Source organism: Orcinus orca, chromosome 1, assembly GCF_937001465.1.
Source record: "Orcinus orca chromosome 1, mOrcOrc1.1, whole genome shotgun sequence".
Lineage (NCBI taxonomy): Eukaryota > Metazoa > Chordata > Mammalia > Artiodactyla > Delphinidae > Orcinus > Orcinus orca.
In genome coordinates, this window is record NC_064559.1 from 200,322,086 (window position 1) to 200,345,448 (window position 23,363).

Genomic DNA, 23,363 nt, shown 5'->3' on the forward strand with positions numbered 1-23,363 from the left:
TGTTTTATGACCACAGTAAACTTCATTTTGTATGATTTATTAATGTTGTGTCCTGAATGAAGTTTTAGAAAGCTAGTCCTGTATGGGGGAACACAAAAGGTAGTGTCCTTGTGTTATCTCTGACTTCTCCTTCCCCATGAATGACCCTGTTGGTTTCTAGTACACTCAGCACTACAGTGTACCACCTCGTGCCCAGTGCACATTGTTTGGCTGTTTACAATCCAGGATCAGGCCAGTTTCTCAAGTTTTCCAACTCTCTTAACCTTGAGGAGATTTTGTAAAGAATCTACAGGGTGCTCTTCCCAGGTGGGTGAGAGTTGTGTTTGGTCATTTATTAACTTAAAAATATCAGCCTGAATTCTGGGAAACTACTTCATCCTTTCAGAGCTCAGAAGCTACCTCTCATCTCTTCTTTGGGAGATGAACTCTGGAACTATACTTTAATTGACTACTTATCAAACAAGTAGTACCCTGATCATTTTCTCTTTTCCTAGTTCTCTTGAAAGTGACTGTGGGCTGTGGGTTTTATATGTGGTTTGTTGGCTTTTGCACTGTGTTCCTTTCTTGCTTTCTCTTCCCATTTTAGTAAGCTTTGTGAAATCCCATTGCCCAGTCTTAAAATGTTTGTTGCTATTTGACTTATATGTATATATGAGTTATAGAGTGGTTAGATATTAAATGAGGAATGTGTTCTTAAAGACCTCACATAATGAATTTTAATTCTGACAATGGATTGCTGGTATTTCTGTTTACTGGTGAAAGTAGTGGGTGATGCCATGTGACAACAGTGTAGCATGCTTTAACATTAGCTTTGGCATTAGCCATTTTTTCTTTCTTAACAATAAATTTATTAAGACAGTTTACATATAGGGAAATGAACAAATCTTAAGTGTATAACTCAAAGACTTTTTTACATATGTATACAGCCATGTGATGATCACCTAGATCAAGATACAAAATACTGCTATAACTTCAGAAAGCTCCCTGTGCCCCTTTCCTGTCAGTACCACTCCCCACAGAGGTAACCACTATTCTGACTTCCAAGAGATTTTTTTGAGATTCATCTTGGTTTTTTTTTTAAGATTCATCCATGTGGTTGCATCTATCAGTGGTTTATTCCTTTTCATTGCTGTCAGTATTCCATAACATGAATATACCACTTTTTTTTGAACCCATTCTCCTGTTGATGGATACTTGGGTTATTTCCACTTTGAATATAGCTGCAGACAACATTCTTACATAAATTTGCTTGTGGACATATGCACTCATTTCTTACTTAAGACCTACTTGTCAACTTTAAAGAATATTCTAGGGGGCTTCCCTGGTGGCGCAGTGGTTAAGAACCCGCTTGCCAATGCAGGGGACACGGGTTTGAGCCCTGGTCCAGGAGGATCCCACATGCCACGGAGCAACTAAGCCTGAGCGCCACAACTACTGAGCCTGAGCTCTAGAGCTCACGAGCCACAACTACTGAGCCCGTGCACCACAACTGCTGAAGCCCACACGCCTAGAGCCCGTGCTGTGCAACAAGAGCAGCCCCCGCCCGCCTCAACTAGAGAAAGCCCGCGCGCAGCAACGAAGACCCAACGCAGACAAAAATAAATAAAGAAAGAATATTCTAGGCACACTAAGTACCCAGAGAGTTCTCTCCTCACTTAGTCTTGCTCTAAGTAGGAGGATATGTTGATATAAGCAAGTATTTTAGAGGTTTGAAGAGAAAAGACCACTCAGCTAGTAATTAAAGGTACACTCATTATTAGGGCCTCATAACCTAAAGTGATGGGAGGAAGAAGGCTAGTTGGTGGTAGTACCATTAAGAGCATGGTTTTTGTGCCGAGCAAACACAGGTTTGCATCTGATCTCTTCAGGCTAAGGTTGCTTAGTAACCGGATGACCTTAGACAGGTTGTTTAACATTTCATTTGCCTCACCTATAAGGTAGACATGGTAATACCTACATTTCATAGTTTTTGTTCAGATTATATACAATACACCTTTATATATATACTGAAGTCCTAGCTGAGGAGTGTAGAGAGTGGTCATAAGTTATCCTCGAGTTCCCAAAGCTTGAAAAGTGCATTCATTCCTTTGTTTGTTCATTTTCATGCCTTTATTTATTGAGTATTTATGCCCAGTGCTGTTCTAAGTACTGCAGATATAGATGTGAACAAGCAGCAAGATCTATAAGACAATAAACAAATCAATACGAAGAAAATATAAAGAACTAAGAGGAGAATAACTGGTGGTGCAAGAAAGTAGATGGAGGTGTTTAAATAAGTTATAAAATGTATATAGAGCCAGGACTTATATGGATGGATAGGTTTTTAAAAGAAATATGACTTATGAGGAGAAAAGTAGTAAACTAATGAAATAGGATTCTGTTCACAATTTGTTACCTTTTTTTTTTTTTGGCCCCGCCGTTTAGCTTGCGGGATCTTAGTTCCCCAACCAGGGATCAAACCCCGGCCCTGGCAGTGAAAGCGCCAAGTCCTAACCATTGGACTGCCACAGGATTCCCTGGTACAATTTATTTTTAAGACTAGTTGTTTTATTTTGTTTTGAAATTTCTTTATTTATTTTTGGCTGAGTTGGGTCTTCGTTGTGGTGCACGGGCTTCTCATCTCGGGGGCTTCTCTTGTTGTGGAGCACAGGCTCTAGACATGTGGGCTTCGGTAGTTGAGGCTCACGGGCTCTAGAGCGCAGGCTCAGAAGTTGCGGCACGTGGGCTTAGTTGCTCCGTGGCATGTGGGATCTTCCTGGACCAGGAAACGAACCCGTGTCCCCTGCACTGGCAGGCGGATTCTTAACTGCTGCGCCACCAGGGAAGCCCAAGACTAGTTGTTTTTATTAAGATTATGTGATTTAAAAAAAAATAACTCTGACATATTTGAATCTCCATCTCCATTTTTTTTGTTTTCATAGTAGGAAGGCACCCAGGGCCCAGATACCATAGTGTTAATCGCTTTGAGGAAGGCATTGGATGTTAAGTGACTACTTTAAATTCTTTGTTGAGTGAGCTCCTTCCTGCTTCATGGACCCGTTCCTGGTTAATCTTCTTTATGAGTTGGTGATTTCTCCTTGTCTCCTCTAGCCCTATGCAATCCTGGAACAGCCTGGATCTGTGGTGGTCTCGGGAGATGTGAATGAGAGCAGAGCCAGTGGGTTCCCCTAGGAAAGGAAGGAATCCTTTCTGTTTATTTATAAAGTTCAGATCCTGGGATTTTTCCAGAATACATGCTTTTCTAAGGTGGGTACACATTCTCTCCTGGTGGAGAGAAGAGTGGGGAAATTTGCATAGCACAAATCTGGGTGAACTTTAGTCCTCTAAGGAAGAGAATAAATAAGGTTATACCATATTTCAGTTTAGCTCTCTCCTGCCTGACTAGGATTTTCCTGTTTTGTTACCAGGCCAGAAACTTTATGACTAGCAACATTGTTTTGACTTCTAAACAGAACCACTTAAAAGGGCACCCCACCCCTACCCCCCACCCTGAGAACTGCAATTAACAAATTACCAGATTAAACTCAGACTCTGGACCTCATCTCCTTCCCCAGAAATTGAATCAAAAGACTACTTAAAATGGTAACAAGGAACTGTTACTGGTTTTCATGTTGTTAGTTTTTAACTGATAAGTGCTGCCTTATTTATCAAGTGGTCTTTCATGTGGGTTTGTTTAGAAGTGAAAACAGTGCCAACCGGGAATTTCTTTTTGTTCATGCCTATGGCCTATATAGTTATACAGGATCTAAAAGTTTCTCATGCCTATTAAAAAAGTTCCTCTTGTTTTGGATGTTCTGTAAATGACCCAGGGAGTGATGTTTTTAAAGATATGGGTATAATTGTAATAATGAAAATGTGTGCCATGAAGCCTGAGATCCAGACAAGCTTTGTCTAATATTAGTGAGTTGTTTTGATATCAATCAGAAACTTTCTGACCATGTTGCAACTGAGGAAAAAAATAGGAAAAGGAAAAAAAAAAAATTGGAGTGTGAGGGGAACACCTAAAGAAGTGTTTGGTCTTTCCCCTGCTGAAAGGCACACTGATACCTCCAGGGTAGGTTGTGATTAACTGGAGCCAGGTCTTATCCCAGCCCGTAACCATTGGGCTTCCTTGGAGGGGTTCAGTTCTGCAAACATTTTCATGAGAAATAGTTCCTGTTCTTTAGGATAATATAATAATATAATCTTATTGGGAGATTCTAAATGGATAATTTCAGCACTGTCCTAAATGCTTAGATTGAGGTGAGATAAAGGTTGTCCCTCTCCATTCACCCCTCCCTCCCCTAGGAGGTCTTTAGCCCAGCATGGGAAGGAATGTGCTGGTCCTGAAGAAAGCCATGTCTAGAAGAACTTAGTTCTTTTGCATCCAGTACCATGTCCTTGGTGACTAACTTAAGTCCCTATTTTAGAATTAAAGAGCACAGTTGGCTAGAATCAAGTCTTGGAAAGCAGGAGTTTAGGGGTTCTGTAGTGACTTTGCCAAAGAGTAACTCTATATTTATCTCCTACCTTTGTTCTTTAAAATAGGCATTATAGTTTTGTATCTTCCCTGGGCATGTAAATAATTGAGGAGACTCAACATAATTATTATTGGCCACATTGAAGTTCAATTGGAAACATTTTCATTAGCTGAAGAGAAACTGATATCTGTTCCAGATAGAACCTCTGTGGTCCTGGCTGCATACTTTGGAGACCATTCTGAATAGTTATTAGTCTTCAAGGTGTTTAGAGTGCCCAAGACAGACTTTATACTCATGAATTGTGTTCTTCTGTTTTCCTTTTGTCTCCCCCTTCCTCAAGTCATAAAACCATGAAACATGCTTTTCTTGTTCTGATTACAAAGTATTACCTATAAAATCAAACCAGTTTAGAGATGTAAGCAGTTAAATTATAACTCCAGTAGTTTTTCTTTAAAGGGTCTCTTCCCTCCTACGTTATAAGTGCCAGACTATCTTCTTGTGCCCTCTAGGTTTTCTGATTTCAGATGCTAATGTGGTGTTCTGGGAAATACCTCTCCAAATTATCCTTCTCTTGACCTGTGACTCGTGCTACCAAGGTCAGTCACTTCACACACTACCATAATGACAGCTCTGTCACACCAAGGGCTTGGTCCACTTCCCAAGACCCAGCTTGGGTCCTATCAGCAAAATTCATCTCCCCCTACTCCCTCCCCCCCCCCCCCCCACACACACCAACTCAGGCTCCTCACTACCACAGACGAGTACCCACAGAAGAGAAACTGTGAGGTAGGGTTGTTGGTTAATCTGGTCTATCTGGTCTTATTTTGCCCTCAAGGCCAGTTTTGTGTGGGATAGACGAGAGTACCTCATTTGGAGCTGCGAGTGAATGCCTTTCATTGGACCTACCCTGAGGAAGTGAGTGCGAGTGAGGAGTTGTTAATATGAGATGGAGAGTATGCCCTGAAACCTCAGTCCCATTATTCATTCTTTAATGTCCCCTTTGGCATCATTACTACAAAATAGTAATTATTTGAAAGCATCCAGGGAAAAGTTTTTGACTTCCAGTTAAGAAGCAATTTAGACCCCCTTTTTAAAAAAGCAAATCACACACCAAAGCATTCTGTAATTCCATGAGTGAAGTGGAGATGTTTTTGTCCAGTGCTTTTCTTCTGGATTAATTGGCATGCTAGTGAGTCTCCCTTGGTAAAATTTTTCATGCTCGTAGTTTTCTTGTTTTCAAACTTTGCCTCTTATACGTACCTAATTCCTAGTATTAGATCTTTCTATTTTCAGAGTCATGGAGAACTATTAGCAAGTCACTTATGTTGCTGTAAATAAGTCTTAAAGTGACTTGTCTGAAAGCAGTAGGTGGAACAATTTTTTTCCATTTATTTATTTTTGAAGAGTCTAGGTTCAGTAACATGTAGATGAGGATGACCAAGGAAATATTTGTGTATTGAAAATGTTAAAGTAGTTCCTTTCAGCAGCCCCCTTTTTTTTTTTTTTTTTTTTTTTGGCGGTACGCGGGCCTCTCACTGTTGTGGCCTCTCCCGTTGCGGAGCACAGGCTCCGGATGCGCAGGCTCAGTGGCCACGGCTCACGGGCCCAGCGGCTCCACGGCATGTGGGATCTTCCCGGACTGGGGCACGAACCGGTGTCCCCTGTATCGGCAGGCGGACTCTCAACCACTGCGCCACCAGGGAAGCCCCTCAGCACCCCTTTAATCAAAGCACTTGTCAGGGAAAACCCACTTTGGACCCATGTTCATATAGTCATAAACAGAGTGTATGTATAAAAGAAGTCTGGATAGATTCAGTGTTAAGGAAAATCATATAAACTGGGGAAAAAGTCAAAAGGCTGACCACATGCCCTTTTAATGTCATCTTCGAGCATTTTCTAACAGGTTCACCCAAGGATTATTTAACTCTCTGCAACATGGTTCTCAAAGTCTAGTCCCCAAACATCAGCATCACCTGGGAACTTGTTAGAAATGCAACTTCATGGACCCTACCCCATACCTACTAAATAGGAAACTCAGAAATGGGTCGCAGCAATCTGTGTTGTAACAAGTCCTTCAGCTACTTCTGATACAACTGAAGTTTGAGAACTACAGCTCGAGGGGAATGGTAACTATAACATCTGAATAGTAAACCAATAATATTAATAAATAATGCTCACAGTATGGAGAAGTAAAAGTAGCTTTTTAGCCATGCATAAAATACAGGCACCCCCAATTAGAATGGGTGCTTGTTTTATCTTGTATCAAACAAACAATCGCGCTTCTCTTCTAGTGCTAGGGTCTACGTGAGTAGACACCGCAGTTGTGGGAAAGTGGCGTAGAAACCAAACCAGAATTTGGCATCGCTTCACTGTTTTACCATCGTCTTTGCAAAAGTAAACGAGAATGCCTTGTAATTCTACCACTGCCTTTCATATGTGAAAATTTCTTCTGATTTCATAGGAATCTTGGGAAACATGTGAGCCAATTAGTGATTTTAGGGAATGTTAGTTCTGTGTATAGGGTGCCTATCAGATTATCCAGTTTCCCACAGATGCCTTTTTGGCTTGTGCCTTGTTTTGAAACTTGCTCCATTGATCATATCTCCTGTGTGATTAGAAGCCTTTAGTGTTTGGGGAAAGAAGCCGGTGAGGATAGCCATCAGCTCTGGGAGGAACGAGCTTAAGTAACATGTCTGTCCAAGTCTGACGTGGGCATATTTGGTCCTGTGGTGCTTGATGAGAACCGATTTGGGAGTGACACCCTTTCTAACCCCACTTCTGTGTTACAATGATATTTAGACTGTCTAGAGCCCCAGTGACCTCATATTTTGAAGGCAGGCCGAGAAAGGTCCTAATGAGTAGAAAACCTCCATTTATAAGTTTTCTTGAAGGAAGGGTATTTATTTTATCATACGTCACCGTGATGATGATGGGCCTTTTAACTGTGGAAGGTCTTCTGTTGTCAGACTGCCCTGTACTGTACAAGATTTCCAGTGACTCATCCCCTCTCTAATGTCACAGGTGGGTGTGTTAAACAACCATGTGATGTCATTCTAGCTACTGTGTGGAATGAATTGCTTGCACATAGGTGTAGTTCTTCAAAGTTTAGGACCTGATATTTTATCTAGGCATAGTCCATATAAAAGTTACTTTCCTTGCCCAATAACGTATGGTCGTTTTGTTTGTTTGTTTGTTTTTTAATAAAGTTTGTAAATACTACTCTTTACATAGCTTGCTTTTCTTGGAACTTTAAAACAGCAAATAAAGGTATGTAATTTGAAAATGAGTTTTCTTGTTTTTCTGAGAATTCTGGTAAAGATATTGTTTGCTTTCCAGAACTCGGATAAATAGACTGTTTATTCTTTAAGATACAGAAATTGCCAAAATTCATTGACCTCTGCAGTCTCTGATCTCACCATAAATTTAATTCATTCGTGGACCTTGCATTAAGATAATTGGGAGGAGAATTGAAGACCCTGTGCTTTAAACAAATTCAAAATAGGAAATATGTAAATTTTAAAAATGATAAAATTAGGGGCTCTTGGCAAAGGCTTTACAATATTGATTTCTTCAAGTAACAGGAATTTTAAAGTATCCAATTTGCAACAAATAATGTAAGCATTACGTGTATGATTGGGTCACAGAAAATTTGACACACCAGTGTCTTTGACCTCTTGTTGCTGCACCAACTGTACAGAGGTTGTATGTTGAATTCTGTGCCCTCCCTCCCCCCTGCTTCATTTGTTCCTGTAGGGTAATTTTCCCCCCACTTTCCTTATAAATTGAGGTGGAGAAGCACAATTTAACTTTTCAGTATGACTCTATATAGCTGTCAAGATAGTATGATGCTGAAATTAAAGGTTCCATATGTGACAAAACAGACCTTGGAAATTTTGGATGAGAGGATTCTCCTACTTCTTTGGATAAGGAGTAGAGGGAAATTTTTTGGCTTTCTTAAAGGTCAAGATATTTGAGAAGTCATTTCAGGAAGCCCTTATTTAAGATAATCCTTAAGGATTGATTTATCATTGTCACTGGTCCCAGTTTACTTTCTTTGGAGAGCCTGGAGAACAAATAAAGGGTCCTGTCTATATTAGAGGTAGAGTGTGACCCAGAGCCTTGTGGAAAAGAGATCCTAAGAATAGCCTTCTGTTCAATTTACTTATCTCTCTGTCTGTTCTAGGTCTGTGGCTTTAATTAATTAAGATTTAGGTTGTAGGGCTTCCCTGGTGGCGCAGTGGTTGAGAGTCCGCCTGGCGATGCAGGGGACGTGGGTTCGTGCCCTGGTCCAGAAAGATCCCACATGCTGCGGAGCGGCTGGGCCCGTGAGCCATGGCTGCTGAGCCTGCACGTCCAGAGCCTGTGCTCCACAACGGGAGAGGCCACAACAGTGAGAGGCCCGCAGAAAGAGAGAAAGAGAGAAAGAGAGAGAGAGAGAGAGAGAGAAAGGGAGAGAGGGAGAGAGAGAGGGAGAGAGGGAGGGAGGGAGGAAGGAAGGAAGGAAGAATGGAGGGAGGGAGGAAGAAGGAAGGAAGAAAGAAAGAAAGAAAAAGAAAGAAAGAAAGAAAATAAAGATTTAGGTTGTAAATCAACTATATTTCAATTAAAAAAATTTTTTTTAATACAAAGGAACTTAAAAAGATCTAGGAAAGAACTTTTTCAGCTTTGAAACACTCAGACCTTTTGAGGTGCCTGACTTGTCTGTGGTAACTACTCAGAAGGAATGTATCTGTGTGCATGAAGAACAATCTAGAGAATGAGTATAAATTATGCCTCGGTATTCTCATCTGTAAAATGAAAATAAAGGAACTTCTTTGGTGGTCCAGTGGTTAAGACTCCACACCTCCACTGCAGTGGGCACGGGTTTGATCCCTGGTCTGGGAACTAAGATCCCACATGTTGTGTGGTATGGCCAAAAACAAAAAAAACATAAAATGGAGGTAAAACTAGAGTTTTGGAAGGATTAAATTACTTAATACATGCAGAGTACTTAGAAATGTGCTTAGCATATAATAAATGCTCAATAAATATTAGTCATTATCATTAGTAGCAGTAGTAATAGGCTTTTTAAAAGTCTTTTAACTTTATTTTTTATTAATTAATTTTATTTTTGTCTGCGTTGGGTCTTCGTTGCTGCACGCAGGCTTTCTCTAGTTGCAGCGAGTGTGGGCTACTCTTCATTGTGGTGCACGGGTTTCTCATTGCAGTGGCTTCTCTTGTTGCAGAGCATGGGCTCTAGGCACACGGGCTTCAGTAGTTGTGGCACACGGGCTTCAGTAGTTGTGGCACATGGGCTCGGTAGTTGTGGCACACGGGCTTAGTTGCTCTGCGGCGTGTGGCAGCTTCCCAGACCAGGGCTCAAACCCGTGTCCCTTGCATTGGCAGGCAAATTCTTAACCACTGCACCACCAGGGAAGTCCCAGTAATAGTTTCAAGTAGCAGTAATTGTAATTTCTCTTAAAAGTCAGTCAGGTCACCCATCCGTCCCTACCACTTTCCCCATACCCTGTGAACATAGGCATAGAATTTATAAAGTTAAAATCGTTTGTCTAAAGTAGTACTGTCTCTGTAATGCTGGAAGTGTTGTGTATCTGTACTTTCCAATTCAGTAGTCACTAGCACATGTGGCTAAATGGTGACTGTGTTGGGCATGCAGGTCTAAAGTATAGTCTTTACTTGGGTTTGATTTTACATGTTGTTATGTTTTACAAACACTCTTTTTGATTCTATGACTAGTTTTTCCCCTTAAGAGGTATGTATTCTTATACTACATTTGTAATCTCTTTACACCCAGCAGTGGTAAACATTGGTTTGCCTTGCCTCGTAAAGTATTGGTAATTTATTTCAAAAGATATTATAGGAAATACATAGTACACATGAAAGAGCAAACCCTAACTAGTCTTATCATGTTAACCATTGGTTTTTGTTTCCAAATCATAGTTCGGTATATTTGAGTTACCCTTCTGGGACTTGGGAAGACCTCCTTTTCATATCATGTAGCATCAGTTACAATTTCATTTCTATTGTACTTTCTTGAGCTAAATAGTTACTCTGCCAGGAATACTGTAATCATATTGTAGTAGTTAAATATGTCCACCAGTTCAGTTCTGTTCTCATAAACTTTGTGCCATGTAGAAAGCAGTACTATCAGATGTCTGTGGCCAATTGACCTGGTATTAACGTCGTATTAATTTGCTTTAGCAATGATAATAACAATACCAGGCACTGTCCTAAATGCATTATGTGATTTAAGTCATTTAATTTTCCCAACCACTCTTTTATATGGATATTCCTTGATCTATTTAAACACTGCAAATAAGCATCCTTGTATCTTTTCTTTTTTCATTTGCTCAGCTATCTTGTTAGATTAATCCCTAGAAATGGAATTTCTGATTCAAAGCATATGCACTTAAACTTTTTTGATACAAACTGCTCATTTTAAGTTAAAAATCCTATTTTTGTTTGTTTCCATGTTTTGCTTATTGGGGGAACCTTGGTATGCTGCTTCACTTTTCTGTGGGGGGAGGGTGCACCTTGCCGCTTGCGGGATCTTAGTTCAACAACCAGGGATAGAACCTGGGCCCTCGGCAGTGAGCGCAGAATCCTAACCACTGGACCACCAGGGAATTCTCTGCTTCTTCACTTTATACACTCAGTTTAAAAGCTGGGATTTCCAGTATCTCAAATTCAAATCCAAATTTTAGTCTGGAAAGTTTTTAAGCTACTACTCTGCTGAAGTCTGTTACATATTTTTTTTTTTTTTTTTTTTTGCGGTACGCGGGCCTCTCACTGTTGCGGGCTCTCCCGTGGCGGAGCACAGGCTCCGGACGCGCAGGCTCAGCGGCCATGGCTCACGGGCCCAGCCGCTCCGCGGCATGTGGGATCTTTCCGGACCGGGGCACGAACCCGCGTCCCCTGCATGTGCAGGCGGACCGTCAACCACTGCGCCAGCAGGGAAGCCCCTGTTACATATTTTATTAGCTTTTTCCCACTTTTTCACAGTACTTAGGAGTTCCAAAGTAGGGGCAAGAACTTGAAGCTTTGTTTGGTATTTCACAAATTAAATCATTTGGGGGTAACACTAGCATTTTAACTAGACTGTTGTATTAGTTAGGCTTTCTAGTTGGGCTAGGAGGCTTCCTCCTAGGAGGGCAAAAGTTTTTAACCAGAAATCATGAGATTGTATGAAAGACAACATATCATGAGTAGCCCCCTTAGTCGTGATTCCTGTGAGATATGAGGATAGCAAGAAGTGACTCATGGAATACTTCACCTAGTGTCTCAGCAAGAACCATTCCTAGAGAAGACTTGTTTCTGTGGTCAGATCCTGGTCTGGATTGATGTGTGTTCTATTAGAAAAGTATTCAAAATATCTGATGCTCACTCCATATTCTGAGTGCCAGTACCTTCCTAGTAAATCATGTTGTTACTCCTTTTTTTTTTTTTTTTTTTTTAACCACACCACGAGGCTTGTGGGATCTTAGTTCCCTGACCAGGAGTTAAACCCAGGCCCTCAGCAATGAGAGCACAGAGTCCTAACCGCTAAACTGCCAGGGACTTTCCTCATGTTGTTACTCTTAAGTTGCATCCCAGGGAAGACAGTCCTCTTCTTCACCTTCTCAACCTCAGGACTGTGTAATCAACACCATTAAAGCAGACTGAGTAGGGCTTTTCAAACTGTGTTCCCATACCCCTTGCTGAAGGGGGAGGCCAAGTTATCCATTTAAATTGGAGCACCTCAACAGCTATCATGTTAATATACTGCTGGGCTTCTTTCTGCTTAAGATTTCCTTTGAAAAATAGATCCTGTAGCTTTAACAACAACAAAAATTCTTTTTAATATTCCAGTATTAGTAAATACTGGATGAGACAAATTACTTTGGTCTTAAGCAAACTAAAGGTGGCAGGTAGAGTAAGAGATTGGGAGAAATAGTTATTGTGTCAAAGACAAGAAGCTCTGACAAATGATGCTCCTGTGGGACATTTGTTAGCCATAAAGTTTTCCAGCGTAAGCCAGATTTCTATTGTTTTGAAATGTGAAATCATGGCTCAGAGGTCCAGCCTGGAGGGCCTTAGTAGCCACTCTTGGCTGCAGTTTCATTGGAATGCTTTCATATCAAGCCTTGAAAGTCCGCTTCCATTGTGCTAGTGAGGCCCATAGCTAGGGGCCCAAAGGTCACTATGTTAACATTTGACTTATAGGACAAATGAGAACTGCATTCTGCCTCCTTTTTTTTTTTTTTTTTTTAAACCTATGTTTGTTAGCAGCAGTTATTTTTAAGTTGTATCTAGCCTTATATATACTCCTCCCCGGATCCTTTACATGCTTTCGTTTGTGATCTCTGTTAAGCTTATTGAAGGGACGGACAGGAGAGTCAACATTTATTGAGTACCTGCTATGTGCCCGGCACTGTGCTAGGTGCTTTGAATATACTGTTTAATACTCAAAACCACCTTATGAGATATATACGCTCATCCCTAATTTCAGGTGAGCAAACTAAGCCTGAGAGAGACTAAGTAACTTTCCTCTAATTCAGGTTTCTTTACTTCAGTTATAAAAGACGTATAAATTGGGGATGGTTTTCTCTCAGACCTGCAAACCCAGTTTTGTCTCCTCCTCTCCCTTATGCTTTGTAGTATTGGTTCCTGTTTTGCCACTCTTCCAGGAAAAGGTGATCTATAGACAGCCTACTTATGGTTTTTTGTGAGGCCCTGAATCCTAACCATGCTGTTATTGACTTCTCCCAGGGTCCTATCCTTCCCCCAAAGCTGGCGCGACTCTGGTTGTATACAAGGACCTGCTGGTGCTGTTTGGTGGTTGGACACGGCCAAGCCCTTACCCCCTACACCAACCAGAGAGGTTCTTTGATGAAATACATACTTACTCACCCTCTAAAAACTGGTAAGCCACAAGGATAAGGTCCTTTCAATCTGGAGCAGAAGATTTAAAATGTTTGGATTCCTTACCTTTTTGTGTGTGTCCAGGAATCTCTTTGAGAATTTGATGAAAGCTTTGGACTCTTTTCCCAGAAAAACAAAATTTTTACATATGCACAGATTTTGCCTACAGTTTCAGAGGGTTTACAGGACCCCCTTAAAACTTGAAGTTAAGAACGCTTATTCCAAAGAGAAAATGTAGAAGACATTTATTCCTCTTCCAAGAAAAATGAATGAGACAGTTGAAGAATAGAGAGCTCTTCAGCTTTGGCTGCTGACTCCCCAGGAGTGCTGTGGATCCAGACGATTCTTTACTCCCTGCTTTGTCCCCAAGACTGACTCCCAGTTGTTTTACAAACTTGTCTTTTTTAAATGACAGTAACCTCTGTTCCTTGTAATGGACTGCTTAGTACAGGGCTCTTGGCAGCCGCCACTGATCAGATCAGGCCTCTAGGAAGAAATAGCAGGTGGGGTTCCTTCAGCAAACTAGTCCCAAGCAGCTAAGGAACCATAGTGGAATCCCTTGTCATTGTTTTCTCATCACTCTGCCTCCAAGCCATACACATTGAGAAGCTGAAAGTGTACATAACGCTAGCAGATTCGTAGAAAAGGCATAAATACCTTGTGGCATCCTCCATATATTATCCTAACAGTTTCTCTACTGAAGGTGATAGGATTGTCATTTTAAATGGATGCCTGCTTACTGTTTTCCACCTTAAACACACAAGACCAGAAGCAGAGGGGCTGACTTCTTGGCTTCCTCCTGTCTTTCTGTATTAGGTGGAACTGCATTGTGACAACCCATGGCCCACCTCCCATGGCTGGGCATTCTTCTTGTGTGATAGACGATAAAATGATTGTCTTTGGTGGCTCCCTAGGATCCCGGCAGATGTAAGTATATTTGGTTTGCTCGCTGTCAACCTGAACGTAAATACTCCTGGAAGAGTAAACTAGGTCAGAAAAGTAAACTAGTCAGGGTCAGTATTCCTGAGCATGGTTCTAATTAATCCAATAATTATCTCACCCCCTAGTATTCCATTTTTTGATTCTAGTCGTAGACCAATAAGTTGAAAAACTTGCTCCATAGAATCAGGGCTCTGTAGAACCTCTGTTTTGCTTGATATGTGGTTCAGTTCAGTGGGATCAAGTTCTGATGGGGCCTCCACCTTGTCTGTTTCTACCTGTGCCTACAGAAGGCCACCCTCCAAGAAGCAGAGTACTTTTCCTTCTTCTCCTTTATGGCCCAGCTTTAGAGAAGGAGAGAGGTAGATTGACAGGACAGGTGGAAATGGTTCACTCTCCAAATAGGATGAATTGAGGGAATGGGTAGGAGCAAGAAAACTGTGTCAGGCCTGACATCCCCTGTGAGGTGGTTCTCCCTGCCCACTGCCCTCCACCTCTGGCCACGACTGGCCAGCCCAGGCCAGGCCCAGAGCAGAGTCTGTGAATCACTGTGTGTCTGCTTTGGCGTTAGCAGCAGTAGCGGTCGTTTCCTCTGTGCTTTGAAATGGAAGTTGATGAGCTGTCAGCAATAAAACCATTCCAGATCCAACCCTGTTCCCCCTCAGGGTACTTTCCATCTTCTTATTTTAAAACGGTATGGAGGAGACAATGTGAGCTCTACCCTCCAGATGAGAGGGTTTAGGGCTTAAGGTATTGGAGCTCTTACTCCTGTGTTTCTGTGTGTGAATAAATGACCATAGAGAGGGGACTGTAAAATAGAGACTGCCATTTAGGAGTCTGTCCTTGCCATACTGGTCCCTTGAGGGTTGGAGATGCCAATTTGTCCTTGATAAAACTGCAGCTTTCATTAGCCATGGTGAAATTACCTTTTGTAGCCGAAGTCAATAAATCTTTATCTCCTGGACAAAGATAGAACTGCCTTTTGAATAATTTTTTTCTCTTCCTTGTGGGTTTTGCCTTTGAAAGACTGTATCATGACTAGTATCTATTTCCTGCTATCACCAATTAATTAACTCTAACTTTAGGTATTATTGTTTGGCTACAGGCATGACTCAAATGAGGCCTTATGGGTCAATGGAAAGAGCAAAGGTTTGAAGCTCTCCTTTCCAGGGAAAGGAGGGTAAGAAAAATATAGTTGAGTGCTAGCTATGAGCATGGCACTCTTGGGGGGCATCCTTATGAATGTAACTTCATTTATATCAGTTCTTGAGGTCCCTGAGAGCTCCCAACTGCTTCATTCTTTTGTCCTTGTCTTATAGGAGCAACGATGTCTGGGTCCTTGACCTCGAGCAGTGGGCGTGGTCCAAGCCGAACATCTCTGGCCCTAGTCCTCATCCTCGAGGTGGCCAATCTCAGGTGCTCAGAAATTAAAATAACTATTCAGCAAACACTGTAGCATCTTTCAGTTAGGACAGGAGAGGGAGGAGGGAGGCAGGTAAGATGCCAACATACATAAGCCAAAGAGAATTTATCATTCTTTCTTGCTGGTATTTATTTTTCAACTTCTAATGGGTTATCATTATTTTTGTTGGCTTTATATTATGCCTCTCCTGAAAGCATTTACTTTGCTTTTTTATTTTTCAAGAGAACCCTGCATTTTATGTGGTTGGCACTCTCATGTTAATAATGTTTGATCAACAAAGAATCCATTCAGGTGAATCATCAGTAATTTGTTTACAAGGATCAGAATTGACATGGTTTGGGTAATGGAGATCTTATGGTAAATAGAATACTCTCATTTGGGAGCTGAGTAGACTGTTTTCATTTACCACTGAAGTATAGGAGGTCAGATGCCTGTGTCTTTGTAGGTTTATTTTAAATTTCTTCATCTCCCCAGATTGTCATAGATGATACAACTATTTTAATCCTTGGAGGGTGTGGTGGTCCCAATGCTGTGAGTATTGCTGGTATGGCGTTCCCATGTACATGCTGCTAAGTATTCAAAACTTGCTTCCCCTGTCTCATCTTGTAAAAGTGTACAAGGCCATTTCTGTAGCATTTTTATTTAGAAAATACCTTTTCCACTTTGGGTATGTAGCCTTTGTATTTTCTGGCCTTCTTCTCCACTCTCTTTTTGCGGAAGGAAGCTTTTCATCAGAGACATTCGTCTATTGAATATTCATATCTAAAGTCTTCCTAACTCCCACTTAGTCTTTGGGCTATAAGGTTTGCTGCTGTCATTTTTTCAAGGATGGGTGGGACAGAAAAGCAGGTGGATAATGGCCAGAGTTCACATGGAATTTATTTAAGAATGCAGATTCAGGGCTTCCCTGGTGGCACAGTGATTGAGAGTCCGCCTGCCGATGCAGGGGACACGGGTTCGTGCCCCGGTCCGGGAAGATCCCACATGCCGCGGAGCGGCTGGGCCCGTGAGCCACGGCCACTGAGCCTGCGCGTCCGGAGCCTGTGCTCCGCGACGGGAGAGGCCACAGCAGTGAGAGGCCCGCGTACCGCAAAAAAAAAAAAAAAAAAAAAAAAAAAAAAGAATGCAGATTCAGACATGCTGGATATATATTATCTACCCTTTCATCAGTGTACACACACAGATACACATACACACACAAAACCACAGGCAAAATTCGAAACCACTTAAAATTGATTCATGGGGTCACAAGTACGATTTCACGTGCCAGGCCAGTGGTAATTATGAATGAATGAATGGCTAGAGAGTTTGCTGTTCTTTCTGACGAATTCACACAGTCTGCGGCAGGCAGCACGACTCTGAGACTGCGGCTGTGTGTGTGCTGTGCCGTGTGCCGCGCCTGAGTCTGCTGTCGGTGCTTCTCTTGCAGCTGTTCAAGGACGCTTGGTTGTTGCGCACGCACTCAGGCCCCTGGGCCTGGCAGCCACTCAAGGTGGACAGTGAGGACCATGGGGCCCCAGAGCTGTGGTGCCATCCAGCTTGCCGAGTAAGTAGGGAGCTGACAGGCCAGCACAAGGAGAGTCCTAAACTCTAAAGCCAAATTAACTCACCAGATTTGCACGCAGCTTTGTATGGAAATTGAAAACCCCTTGATGTCACAAAAGAGGTGGACACTGACCATAGCTTTTTGGGTATTTCTCACATACATGAGCCACTAGATGGAAAAACTTAACATGGGCCCCACTTACCCTTCAAGCCCCAGCTTTAAGCATCTCTTTGTCTCTAAAACTTGCCCCAGGGTCCCCCAAACAAATACTTGATTCCTTCCTCCGCTCTACCCCTATTCTGTAGAGATAATTCAGATGGTAGCACATGTCTCCCTGTAGCAACAAATTGTTCCCATCTATCCCCACATCTAGCCTAGAGGGCAGACTGCAGTCTTTTCACCTCTACATCTCAGGTACCTACAAAACACGTGGCACATCCCAGATGCTCATGATAAAATGTTTGATGGTTAAATGAGTGATCAGAACTGAGCACAGGTTTTTTGTCTTCCAGGTAGGGCAGTGCGTGGTGGTCTTCAGCCAGGCTCCTAGTGGGCGAGCCCCACTCAGCCCCAGTTTGAACTCTCGCCCATCACCTATCAGTGCCACTCCTCCAGCCCTAGTTCCCGAACCTCGAGAATACCGCTCTCAGTCTCCGGTAAGGGGTATGGATGAAGCTCCCTGTGTTAACGGCCGCTGGGGAACACTGAGGCCCAGAGCGCAAAGACAGACCCCCTCAAGTTCCCGAGAAGGAAGCCTTTCCCCAGCCAGAGGCGATGGCTCTCCCATCCTCAATGGTGGGAACTTATCTCCAGGATCAGCAGCTGTAGGTGGCTCTTCCTTGGACAGTCCTGTACAGGCTATATCTCCTAGCACTCCATCGACCACTGAAGGATATGACCTAAAAATGGGACTTTCTTTGGCCCCCCGACGAGGGTCACTACCAGATCAGAAAGATCTAAGATTGGGATCAATGGATCTGAACTGGGATCCGAAACCTGCTTCCAGTAGCAGTCACATGGATGGTGTGGACAGCAGAACAGTTGGGGGAAGTTTGAGACACCCTCCTGAACAGACAAATGGTGTGCATACCCCACCGCACGTGGCCAGTGCCCTTGCCGGAGCAGTTTCCCCAGGTGCCCTGCGTCGGAGCCTAGAAGCCATCAAAGCAATGTCGTCCAAAGGCCCCCCAGCCTCCGCAGCACTAAGTCCTCCTCTGGGGTCTTCTCCAGGCTCCCCTGGGAGCCAGAACCTGAGCAGTGGAGAAACAGTGCCCGTTCCCCGCCCAGGGCCTGCCCAAGGAGATGGACATTCCTTACCTCCCATTGCCCGGCGCCTGGGCCACCACCCTCCACAGTCCCTAAATGTTGGCAAACCCTTGTACCAGAGTATGAACTGCAAGCCCATGCAGATGTACGTGCTGGACATTAAAGACACCAAGGAGAAGGGGCGAGTCAAATGGAAAGTATTTAACAGCAGTTCTGTGGTTGGACCTCCCGAAACCAGCCTGCATACAGTGGTACAAGGCAGGGGCGAACTCATCATATTTGGAGGACTCATGGACAAGAAGCAGAATGTGAAGTACTATCCAAAAACAAACGCCTTGTACTTTGTGCGAGCAAAGAGATAATATGTTCTAAACCCCTTTCCCTTCCTGTGGCTTTTAATTTGGAATTTTCCAGCGTGCAAGCATTTGGACTGAGAATTGAGAAAACAAGGGACAAAATTACTCTCATAAACCAAACCCCAATTCCCAACCTCACTCACTCCAGGCTGGGATCAAATCTCCATTAAGAAAAGAATTATATAAATATATATTATATAGCCAACTCTGTTTACAAAGAGGGAGAGATCTCCGTCCTGGTTCAGATAAAATTGTTGCTGTGTTTTAGCAGAGGCTGTGCTGCCTTTTTCTACTTTGCTGATAACTAGACCAAGAATTTAGGGAATAGATTAATACCAGAACCTTACTAAAGAAACTGAAGAGCCACCTGTAAATCTTATTTGGCCTTCTTAGAGTTAGAAAAAGAAAGGGCATGTGTAAGATGCACGACTAGAGGTTTCAGATTCCCATGCTTCAGGGGCTGGCAGGGTAAAAGTAACCTGTAGAAAACTCTTCTTCTCCCCGCCCTGCCCCGCCCGCAGAGGACCTGTGAAAACTTCTCTTTGCAGTAATGCCCTGTGCCTGGCCCTATTCTGCTCTTTGTGACTGAGGAAAGTTACCCAACAAGGGATTTTGTTCCACGTTTGTGTGCCGGGATCATCGTGAAACAAAGTTTATGCAGAAACACCTAGTGTCCATTGGTTTTTGCTCTCTCCATGTTTCAGAAAACATTCTGGTGTCTGATTGTGGAATTTTCTGACAATCATATTTCGTTGCAGTTGCCAAAAACCACATTTGTTCTCTTCTTCTTTCCCTTAAAACCTGATCCTCAGAGGCTGCCTTTGCTATTTATAGGCTGCTTTTCTTCCCTCCTTCCTCTCTCCCTCCCTCCCTCCCTCTTTTTCTTTAATATGTGGATTTTTTAAGCCCTAAAACCTTTCGCACTTTCTTTTATTAAGCTTGGGTGCCCAGAGAAATCTCTTAGAAATATTTCTGGAATCCATTTTCTGGTGTCACTAGGGGACCAGTAGGGAATTCTGAGATGCCAGTATCATGAGAAATCCTTGAAGCATCAAAAGATACTGTTGTACCTTACGGGCTTCTTTTTATTTCCAAAGCACGTTGGACACACCCATCCATGTTTATGGAACGTGGAAATGGATCTTGGGAGAGAATCCCAATAACGGTTCCTTCTAGAAATGACTTTTGCCCTTGTTTGTGACACGCATTTTTCTGCCTGGCTGTTGACTGGTGATTGGGTTGAATATCATGTGCTTGGCCTCTCTGATGCGTGGCTGACCTTGGGAGCAGCTCCTTCTTTGTCATTGTCCTGTTTACCTGTCACCCAAACAAGGCTTGGGTTTTTACTTTCATGTCATTTCTGAGATAAGGTGTAACCAACCAGAGCATTTTCTTTGGTTGACACAGGAAATTACAAGTTACCAGTCTCTAAACCACGGCCTGGACATAGGAGACATTGGCACCACTTAAATGTGGATTTTTTTGGTGATTTCTCATCAGTAGAAAGAGGATTTTTATTTTGCCTTTAGGGTTTAAATTTCAAAACACGGCATTTCTCATCCCCACACTCCCCTTTTTCTTGTTAGCATTTCCCAAGCGCAAGCCTGCTACAGCTGGCCCTGGGTCCTGGCTCTCAGCCAGCTCTTAGCAGTCTGTCTGATAAGTCTGTTTTCTCCTGTTAACGTCATGTTAAATCCTTTCCCCTAGCCATTAGCTCTACAATGTGGTCTTGGTGGGAAAGCGCCCCTGGTGCCAAGCCCAGGAAAGGGCCAGCTCATGGGGAGGGGTATGTGTTCCAGAAACTGCTCTATGTGCTCCCTTAGATGAGGAAACTACCATGTGCCTACTTACTGTGGTGTCCAACTGCTCAGAGCTCAGCACTTAGCTTTCCAGACTCTCTGCTCTGGGCCTGTTGCCAGTCCTTCTTTGGCAAAGACTGTTTGATCGTGTGGGGGTCCTTATTCACAAGAGAAAGCTAGCCTAGAAGATCAGCAATTTTGGCATTACTGCTATTGCTGAACCTTGTTTATGACATTGCATTTGTGCATGGACAGTGCCTCCAAACTCAGTTCCTACTTAAATATAACGTATTTGGAAGCCTGCAAGTTCAGAATCTCAACTTTGTAATCTTTCCTTTTGTCCTGTGGCCTTCCTAAGCCAGCTGTTAACTTGTTGATTCCTTCTACTTTCCCCAAGTAGGCAGGCAACAGAGATGATGATTCTCTTAGAAAGTAACCTGGCTCCTCGGAACTCCATGGCATCCCAGTATTACCCACGCCACTTGGAACCAGACTGTCTGTTTACAGCTCTTGAAGAAGAATCTGCCTCTTCCGCACCTGGTGGTGTGGGTCCTGGTGGCTCCTGGGCGTTGTGGCCGTGTATCTTGGGAGAGTGACTCAACATAGTCAAGGTGACTGTCTCCTCCGGCCCTTGTGAAGCCGCCCCATGCAGTGGAACTTCAGGCGTCTCAGCTGAGGTGACCGTTTCCACGGCGCCATGGATGCTTCAGTCAGATCAGATTTAACCACAACTCTGGTTTTGACATGATGCCGACTTTGTCTTAAAATTCACTGAGGAAAATGAGGCAAAATATTTTTTTAAACCCTCAGGAGCACCTAAAGTAAATATTTATCCATATTTAAGTATTTAAAATACATTTTGTTTCTACTTGAAGCTTTAACCCCCTTCCATTCCTGCAAGTGTGCCTTTGAGAGCCCCCATGTCACATTGACTCCACTGGCCACCTCATTGACGTCGTGAGAATTTTAGTCTCTTCCCGTCCTCTTGAACAGAGCTTCCTGTTTTCTCATTTTGCAGGCTGTGCAGCAGAGAGGGTTCTGTATTTTTGCTCATGTTTCTGCCCTGCTGCTACACTTCGGTGGTGGGTTCCACAAACCACCACCCACCCACCCACCCACCGCACCCACCATACATTTGGAAGCACACATTTGGTATCAAAACAAGCTTACATTTTAGTTGTAAGGCAATACTGGGCTTACTCTCCTCCCAGCCCTCTGGAGATTGATTTCATTTTAATATTTGAGTTTTCTATCAAGAGCTGAAACCACGAACTATCCTAGGAACTGTGTCCAAACTCTTTAAAATAGAAGAAGAGGAAGAAGAAAGAAAAGCAACTGAAGTCTTGACTTTGGAGGACAGAAAGCCACCAGCTGATGGAGAACAAAGGGATGCTTCCTTTTCCTTTCACTTTATTTTTCTGGATTTCCTTCTGCTTTGCTTCTTCAGAGTGACATTCCTGGTTGGTTTGTCTGTCTGTCCTTGTCCTTGTAACGATCCTGGTATGGTGATGTGCTCTGCTTTGCATTATCTGTGGTCTCTTACCAGCGCACAAGTCAGTGGGGAGGATCTGAACACACCCAGGGGCAAGGAAGCCGAACTTCAAAGCCTGTACCCCATGCAGCCTCCCCATGAACTGCAGAAGGCATGTTCTGCATGGTCACCAGTAAGTGGCTCCCTCCACCATGTTCACTGTCAAATGAAAGCAACCCTTAGGCATTGGCTCCACTGTACTCTCTCTCTCCTCGCTCTGCTCCCTTCCCACCAACCAGGGTTCATGTCAGTGCACACCTGTCGTGCCCTGACGAAGCTGGTGCTGTGAGTGATGTTTCCCATACAGCTCAGGGGTCCTGGGTGGCTTACCCTGAGATGATCATTTTAGGCACATAACAGTGTAGGAATGAAAAGTGGATTTGATTTCATTGATACTTAAATCTCTGTCGATTTTATTTTTTGTTTATGTTTTCCCCAATGACTTTTTAGCAGTTTAACAAATAAAATGGATAGAATTGTCGTAACTGTTTTATTAGTATGAAAGAAAGCAAGCTGTGACGAAAAGCAATTGGAGATTGAAGTTGGAAGCAAGGTAGTTGGAAAGATTCTCCTCCTCTAGGAGGTTGCCCGTCCATGAGGACGTCATTTAATAAAGCAGCTCTCTCCATCATGCTTGAAGGACTCAGTGTTTCAGAGCCTCAGTACCACCCTGCATTGGAGACCCAAGAGAGGTGATGAGCTTGGAGCAGAGGCCCAGGGACCAGGATGACATCTACGCCATCACTGGCCTCCTAAGCAAAGACGAGGACACGGGGCCTCCGGGTCTTGAAACAGCATAGCAAATGGGGGTTCAGAACACAGGCCTGAGCCCTATAGGCCTGTGGCTAATTCTGCCTTCCGCTATTTACTACTTAATCTTGGTTACAAGTTTCCTATCTATAAATATAGTTTCTATTTTATAGGATCATGAGGATTAATTGAAGTTGTATATGAAGAGCACCAGCACAGTGCCTGGCACATAATAAATGCTTAATAAATGGTGGCTGTTATTTATAATTAGCCCTTGAAGAAAATACGTGATCTTGAATGAAAGTGCTGGGCAGTGTGTGTAAATTGTTAGGAGCATGGCCATACTAAAGATTATGCATGTCTACAGTTGTCTGAGTCGTCTTTTACATGTC

General features: G+C 43.0%; 1 protein-coding gene across 1 annotated transcript in view; it reads left to right on the forward strand.

Annotated features, from left to right (window-relative positions):
- Positions 1-22,688, forward strand: part of FBXO42 (F-box protein 42) — a 96,655-nt gene extending 73,967 nt beyond the window's left edge. Inside the window, exons 5-10 of the mRNA XM_004272445.3 lie at positions 13,209-13,362; positions 14,178-14,288; positions 15,620-15,716; positions 16,198-16,254; positions 17,153-17,269; positions 17,782-22,688. Of these exons, the coding sequence (XP_004272493.1) occupies positions 13,209-13,362; positions 14,178-14,288; positions 15,620-15,716; positions 16,198-16,254; positions 17,153-17,269; positions 17,782-18,897 (1,652 nt within the window). The 3' untranslated portion in view covers positions 18,898-22,688. The remainder of the gene's footprint in view (positions 1-13,208; positions 13,363-14,177; positions 14,289-15,619; positions 15,717-16,197; positions 16,255-17,152; positions 17,270-17,781) is intronic.
- The last annotated feature ends 675 nt before the right edge of the window (positions 22,689-23,363 follow it).